Here is a 7,770-nt window from a genome sequence, read left to right on the forward strand (position 1 = left end):
AGCATTATGATACACAAAGTCCAAACAAAATATAAAGTAAAACAAAATACAAAGTAAATTAAACCTTAACCCATATTTCCAATACGACTATTAGATTAAGATTTATTCGATCCCAAAATAACTGGTCAATCTTATAACTCAATATCATTTTTTAATACTTACCAATATAAAACTTTTTCTCACTCAACAATAACTAGTATATTTTTTTAAAATTAATTTTTTAAAAGAGAAAATTAATTAGATAATATGTTCTAGAAAAAAGGGGAAGCATTTGACCATTGGACCTCTTAATTTCCTATCAAGGGGAAGCACATAGACCAACTCTTAATGTTTGATACCTAATTTATATCGTTGATCTTATCAAAATATGCAGTTAGATCACTGATTTGCTTATTTTTCAGCAAGACATTCCAAACGACGAAGAGGAATAGGAAATGGAATTGCTTTTTTGAGACAGGAGACTTTTCTCAGGCTATCTTCGGCATATATCTTATGTACAAAATGTTAATATGAACAAGAAAACAAAGTAAGCACGTGGGGATATTGATCATGGTTTGAATGAATGATGGTGTAAGTGTCAGCTTCTCCAGCTTGTCCGGGTCATGACCGTCAAATCTCGGTCATACATACGCTGAATTTCCTCTCTATACTCGGTCAGAGACTTGTCTGGAATGGTCGGCGTCAGCTCCACCACATCTCCCATCTTCAGTTTCCTCATGGGATCACTAACCGCCTCATGGTTCAGTCTAGGCCTCAACTCTTCCTTCACAGGAAACCTGTAAGTCGCCCACCTCGAGCTCCCACGCCCAAGTCTCTCCACAAGTTCCATCACCGTTGAGTTTGCTGGAAACTCCTGGACAGACATCTGCAGCCAACACGAAGAATATCATTCAGAATTTCTTCAAGGTTTGACGAGCAATAGGTTCAATTTGGTATCACTTAAAACAAACCTTTTCATTTTCTATAACGATGACAAAAACAGGTCCCTCATGGTCGCAGTGAGGAGTGTAGGAATAAGGGCAACCATGGGCGTGAGAAGGAAATGGGCAAGCAGGCCTAATCGAATTTGTGCCGAGAGAAGATGTCTGATCTAAACTCATCGCCTCACACTGCCAGGTTACAACCCAGCGTGCCCATTCCACCATGTGTAGCACGAAGGAGGAGTGCTTACAATCACCTTCCTTGTATCTCCAATGAGCAGCAAATCCAAATTCCGCTTGCAGATGCATCTCCATGGTTCGAATCTGAACTTCCAAAGGGACCATATCTTCACTTGTCACAACAGTATGCAGTGACTGATACCTGAGAACAATACCAATTTTATAAATGAGAAAGAAATGTAAACTCATCACATCATCATGTAATCGATAGGCATTACCAAGTACAAACCCGTTGAATTTGGGATGACTAATGTAATCCTTTAGCTTTCCAGTAACTTCAGCCCACAACTGATGAACAATGTTGAGAGCAGTGTAACAGTCTTTGTCATTTTCAACTATCAATCTGAGGCCATGTATATCATGAATTTCATCCATGGTTAACTTTTTCCTGCATGAATATGCTAATACATCATTATCTCCATGACTTTTCCAATTAGAGGTACATTACAATAAATCAATATTTCACAACTCAAATAAAAAAGGAAGAAACAGGAGCCAAAACACAAACACAATTTCCCAGGCAGCTGTCAAAGACATATCCTGCAAACAGATAATTTTCTGTAGGAGCTATCAATATTTAGAATTAACAATTTTAAAAGGAGAAGGAGGCTTTTGTATTACAGTCTAGTAGATAACTGATTAGCTTCCGAAAGTCAACCATGAAAGACTTGCAGATATTACATACAGATAATAATAGTCCCAATCAGAACTAAAATCTATAGGATAGGTAGAAAGCATACTTCATCATTTTGCTGTAAATGCTGTACAAGCTCTTGTGTCTCCCACAGAGGACATGATAAGACACTGCCCCTTCTGTGAGAGCCTTTTCAAGTTTTTCAATGGCCGAGGTAATCATCTCCTCATCAAACGACTTGATTAGCTTGGAAGAGAGCTCTTTGTGCTGCTCTGGATTAAGGTGCTTAAAGCAGAGATTTTCAAGTTGTTCTTTCCAACTTGAGATCCCCAACCGATTAGCCAGAGGAGCAAATATCTCCAAGGTTTCTTTTGCAAACCTTTGCTGCTTGATCATGGGAAGAGCCTCCAGTGTCATCATATTATGAAGTCTGTCAGCAAGTTTCACTAGAACAGCTCGGGCATCTGCCATGGCAAGAAACATTGTATGTAATCTATCTGCTTCCACAGTCTTACTTGCAGTATTATTCTCACGAGCAAGTTTGCTCAACTGGCTTAACTTAGAAACCTGTGTGTATGAAAATTATGAAATAAGAAACCCATTCAAGTAAAATCAGTGGAATGAAGACAGACATTGATAGTAAGGCCCTTGAAGAAAAGGAATACTCAATGAATAGGAAGGAAAGAAATAAAACAAAGTCTTGTGTCTATTCTATTGTGAACAAACGAATAAAATTAACCAACTGGTTATACAACTCAGATTTAAAACTACATGTCATCAGTACCAAACAGTCCTTTCATTGTCAAACTAGAACTACATTAAGGCACACACTATATCGTCAATAATGCTAAAGAAGATAATATAAGATCATGACTAGCTTGATTGGCCACACAAGGAATCATGACCACCTGTGTGTCTGAACTCGCAACCCTTGCCTAACCCCATCTAGGCTCTTATTCAAGCTGAGAGTTACTTTCTCACCTATAAACCTACTGAAGCAACCCAATTTTCTAAGAATCCAATTTTGTAATAAGAGTAGAAGGGCACAAGGGTTAATTTGTAAACATGCAAAGACATGTAAGGGGAGAACCCAAAGGGTCAATTTTGGAAAGGTAGGAGAATCAAATTGAAAACTCAAGGGAGGAGCAGCATCCAAAGATGTTTTGGTCATTGTCTTATTTAAAATGTCAAAAAATCAGTCAAAGAAGAATCCTAACTTAGAAAATCAAGTTTAGGGTAAAGTTAGTTACCTTTTAAGAGTCCTAGTTTTCTATTTTGATGTAGTTTGCTATTTGATATAATTTCTAAAATTAGAAAAGTGCAAGAGTCAGATCCTAGTCAAGGTGTTATTCGAGTCACAGTTAAACTAGGAATTTCTTATTTTGAATGTATTTGAAAAGCTGTAAATAGAAGGGGCTAGGGCAAAAACGCCAACTACCTAATGCTTTTATCTTATTTTAATTACGCATTTCTCCTCTCTCTCCCCTCTTTTCTCCACTCTTCCTACTAGCTCACTCTCTACCTCCCTTTCCCCCTCTACTTTGCCTCCTCTTCCCTTTTCTCTTATTCAAGCCCTCTTAACCTCTATCTTTGAACTTTTCCTTATTCTTTTAAAGAAAAGATAGGAACTTTCTCCAAGAGGCTTGTAATAGTTTTCTTAAACAAGATCAGTTAAATCAAGTAGACTTACTGTAACAGAAAACCTTTGGTAGCGAAAGAACACTCATAAACTTATATTTAAATTCTGAAAAATTAAGCGCCATATAGACATTATGTTTTAGTGTGCCTGTGTGAAATGAGTTCCTCATTAGGGTGAATAAACTAGATTCATTAACCAACAGTGGCACCATGATCTCAAAATCAATAACAACAAGATATATCACATCAAAAAGTAGGCACTAAGAGTCAGCTTGTTTCATCAACTTAATAATGCATTCAGCAGAATTTTCATAGAGAACAATTTCAGAGGAAAAAAATTAAAACATCCAAAAAAGGACATCTTGCAATGCAATATTTCAAGTCGAGATTGTTTCATCAATATTTTTTCTGTTTTTAGTGCTTAACTTTTTCTTTCCCTTCTAAATAGTTGCTTTATAGACATGCAGAATAACACGGACCAAGATAGAGTTTTGAGGAAAAAGGGTCGCAAGGCTAGTTCCACCTTTTGTAAATAATTGGTCAAAACAAAGTTTGCAAGGCCTCTTTGCTGGATAACTTTTTAATGACTACATCCTGCACATAAGTCTAACGATTGACATTGAAGATGGAAGACCGTTTAGAGGACAGTGTTAGGAAGTAAAAATTCTTCCATTTTTCATTAATCTTTCAAGAAAAAATTGATTGCACTTTTGGCCACCCAGACACATATGGTAAAGAAATGAGTTTGGGTATACGAACATCAAATGCTCGCTATCTCAATCTTGCAGTTCATAAGAAAGAAATGCCTTTCAAGACCAATGTCAGCTAGTTCATCGCTGAGATCAACAAGACACAGAAATAATAGATGATCAAGAACCCATTCACAGGTTCGAGGCATTGGATAGACAGGTCAGAGACATTGCACACAAGACACGACCCGAAAAAGTACAAGGCGCACCAAAGACAGAAGTATAATAGTACAGAGCACATACCCCTTCAACCAAATCAGCGACCCCAACTCCAAAGGTCCGGAAAATGTAATCATAGTTCATAAAAGAATCATCTAGTGTATCGTGAAGAAGACCAGCTGCAACAACAGTGGAATTAGCTCCAATTGTTGCAAGCAAAACCGCCGTTTCCACACAATGTTGCAAGTAGGGATCCCCACTGGTCCGCATCTAAAACCAAGAAAAAGATCAATAAGACCCACAATACGCCAAAAGTTACAGTAGAAGCTTATAACAAGTTCCAGCCGAAATATTACCTGTCCCCTGTGCGCCTTCTCTGCTTCATAAAATGCCTTGACAACAAATTCATCATAGAAAATCTTGTGCCTCGCCTGGGCTCCTACGAGCAACTCCTTAGCATAGGGCCCACAGCTCTCCGAGAAAGTGCCTTCCATCGTGAATGTGAATCCGTCAACAAGAGAAACGGATGACTCTTCATCGTCCCGCACTGTTCCACCGGGTATTGGGAAACTAGAGGAGTCGTAATCGAGACAAGGCCCCAAAGCATTCCGAACAAATCCATTAAACAACCCATCACGATTCGCCCTGAACGACGCCTGGAGATTAATGTCCCCATTCCGGTCTCGCAAGCTCCTCGTGGGCGGGCTTCTAGATGAACTGGCCGCGCTGCACGAAACAGGACCTTGGAAGACCGAGACAGGGCTCTGATCTCTACATTTTAAGGACGAAGTCAAGGACGAATATGGTGAGTAAGAGAAAGAACTACTGAAATCCTCGCTTCTATCGTGCCAGAGAGAACCGAGGTCATCTCCAGCAAAGGTGGAAGAAGAAGACGCGTGCCGTACAGAGGGGGAAGAGAAAAGGCAAGAAAGGCCTCCGACAATGGGCTTTTGAGTAGAAGCAGATGAAGACGGACGAGAACTGATATCATAATCGGACGAAGTATGGGAATTGATTTGGTAGGGATAGGGCGTCGAGCAGACACTGCCAGGAGGGCTTGCATAAAGCGCGATCGTGGGAACTGCCATGGGCGCGCAGAAAGATTAGCTATTTTCCTTCTTCTCCCTTAAATTCAAAGCCTAGGGCAAAAAGAGTGAGGGATTTTACGACACGACAGATCAGAGTATATTTAATCGATTGCCAGAAACGGTGGGACGAATTACATCCGCGAAACGCCCTAATTGGTCGTTCTTCTTCCGTTCGCAAGACGTGAATCGAATCCTTTACAAGAACTGACAGGGGAAGAAGCTAACTTTAAGGAATTCGAAACTGTACAAAGTGCCAAATTAGGGGGAGTAGGACGAAATAATGAGAGACGGCGACTCAAAAAAAAAAAACAAGTCAGGATTCAAAAGCGTGGACAGAGAGGAGAAGGAAGATTGAGGAGAAATCCCCGAACCGTGATGACAATCGAAACCCTAGATATCGCTTTCAGTGTGGGAGGAGGAAAGAGAAAATTTGCAACTTGGAACTATGAAGGAATGTGAAAGAATCGAACTGAAGGAAGTCGCTTTGATGGGAAGATTCTGAAGGAAGTGACTTTGACGGGAAGATTCGGAAGCGCGACAACTAATTGCTTAGCGGCATTGTGAAGTAATCATATAATTACCTTACTCTCCTTAGAATCTTTTCGAATTACATCACCATCCCTCATTCTGTATCGCAAAGGTTTACACGGAACAGTTGTCTCTAGAGACAATACTATGAGAAATTGCTAATTTGAGAAGCGCCTCAAATTAAAGAAATGAATATAGCTCTAATGATGATTTTGGTTTTGGAATAACAGCCTTCCCCGTTTCAACCTTGAGGGAACAATGCTCTTGAGTACCTTTAAACCTAGGGAGGGCATACATAGTAAACAAATTTCAAAGGGAGCAGTAGGTGCTTCTCACAATAGTGGTCACACCTGAATCTGCGAGTGTCACGGTCGTAAGATGCAGAGATTTTTTCCATGCACGTAAACGCTGGCTTTTTATTAATTATTTTCTTTGATTGAGATCAGTGGCGTGCCTTCCAAGTGAGGAACGGGTCCGCAAAGAGTGCAAGGAAGGGACGATGATGATTGTGAATGTCTTATCCGCAAAACAAGATAAGATCATTTTGCTGCAAATAAAACCGAATGATTAATATTTCACATAATAATCATGTGGAAAGATTTAGAAGGGCGCAGTGCGCACAAAGTGCTCGTTAATGGTCTGACGTATTATTTGCTTTCTCTAGACCAAGAGGAGGCCCGAAACTGAGGAATGGGCACTCGGGGCGACACGAGTACACTCCCGCCTCTCGGGTGGCATCGAGCCGAGTTACAATACTAACATGTTCATATTTGAGTCGAGTTTGATTTAAATATTTTAAATTCAATCTTGAGCCTAATAATTTTAACCGAGTTTGAGTCGAGCTCGAGTTTTAATATTTATTTAAAACTTTTCAAAAAATATAAGTCTCGAGTTCGTACTCCAACATATATTTAAAACTTTTTAAAAATATATATATCAAATAAATTATATATAAAATTATACATATATTTTACTTAAATTTGGGAATGACCTCTACTTAAAATTGGGCATAAGGGTAGTATTGAATCCAATTGAGTCCGAACTTTGTTCAAGTCGAGCTTGATTTAAATATTTAGACTCGAGATCGACTGACCCTAGCCTCGAACCTAAAATTGTAATCGAATTCAAGCCTAATAATTTTACCTGAGTTTGAGTTAGAAATTAACCTACATTTAATACTCTATATAAAATATATGTCAAATAAATTATATATAAAATTATGCATACATTTTTAAAAAAGAATGATAGGGGGTTCAGGATTGAATTTCAATAATGGATTAGAACGCACCAATATTAATTTTTTTACTCCAAATGTTATCTAGTTTATTTGTAATTTTTGAATCTAGTCATAAATTTACAATGGCCTCCTTAGTGCCCCTAGTTGAAAATTTATATTTTAGGAAAAATTAGAAATATTTTTCCTATGATACATATTTCCAAAAAAAATTTTAAATAAAATCCTATTACTATTAGTGACTTATTGGAAAATTACAAGAAATATTTTAAAATTTTCTTAGGAAAGTTAAATGGACCTCTTATTACCTCTTCTAGGGAAATAAATAAAAATTAATAATCAATCTAATATCTATACTTATCGATAATTTTTTAATCAAATAAAATGTCAAACACAAAATTACTATGAAAATTGTCTCATGCTAAAAGTATTACAACATCAACTGTCAAATACTTATTCAAAAAATTTCTATACAATTTTCTAGCCCATCTTGGAAAGAAAATCTTACTTAGAAAATTATATTAATAATTTTTAATTAAAAAAATATTTACAAAAAACATGAGATGCTAATAGTCCCTAG

General features: G+C 37.8%; 1 protein-coding gene across 1 annotated transcript; it reads right to left on the reverse strand.

The window, feature by feature from the left end:
- Positions 1-365: 365 nt before the first annotated feature.
- LOC137958914 (probable GTP diphosphokinase RSH2, chloroplastic) lies at positions 366-5,901 on the reverse strand. Its single transcript, XM_068806122.1, has 6 exons — positions 4,697-5,901; positions 4,425-4,610; positions 1,901-2,361; positions 1,390-1,548; positions 951-1,302; positions 366-865 (listed from the first exon to the last, which is right to left on the reverse strand). Exons 1-6 carry the CDS (start codon positions 5,426-5,428, stop codon positions 578-580), a joined length of 2,178 nt encoding a protein of 725 aa, XP_068662223.1. The 5' UTR covers positions 5,429-5,901; the 3' UTR covers positions 366-577.
- Between the last annotated feature and the right edge of the window lie 1,869 nt (positions 5,902-7,770).

This window comes from Aristolochia californica, unplaced genomic scaffold (assembly GCF_029961685.1).
Source record: "Aristolochia californica isolate CCGP_79_NKW_82.1479 unplaced genomic scaffold, dmAriCali1.0.hap1 SCAF_3, whole genome shotgun sequence".
Lineage (NCBI taxonomy): Eukaryota > Viridiplantae > Streptophyta > Magnoliopsida > Piperales > Aristolochiaceae > Aristolochia > Aristolochia californica.

What these genes read in the sequence shown, in the direction of transcription:
- LOC137958914 (XM_068806122.1), bottom strand. Translation starts at nt 5,428, where the DNA reads ATGGCAGTTCCCACGATCGCGCTTTATGCAAGCCCTCCTGGCAGTGTC. An exon ending in AGAAGGCGCACAGGGGACAG is followed by an intron (nt 4,611 to 4,696) that starts GTAATATTTCGG and finishes TCTTGGTTTTAG; the next exon opens with ATGCGGACCAGTGGGGATCC. An exon ending in TCGCTGATTTGGTTGAAGGG is followed by an intron (nt 2,362 to 4,424) that starts GTATGTGCTCTG and finishes TCATACACACAG; the next exon opens with GTTTCTAAGTTAAGCCAGTT.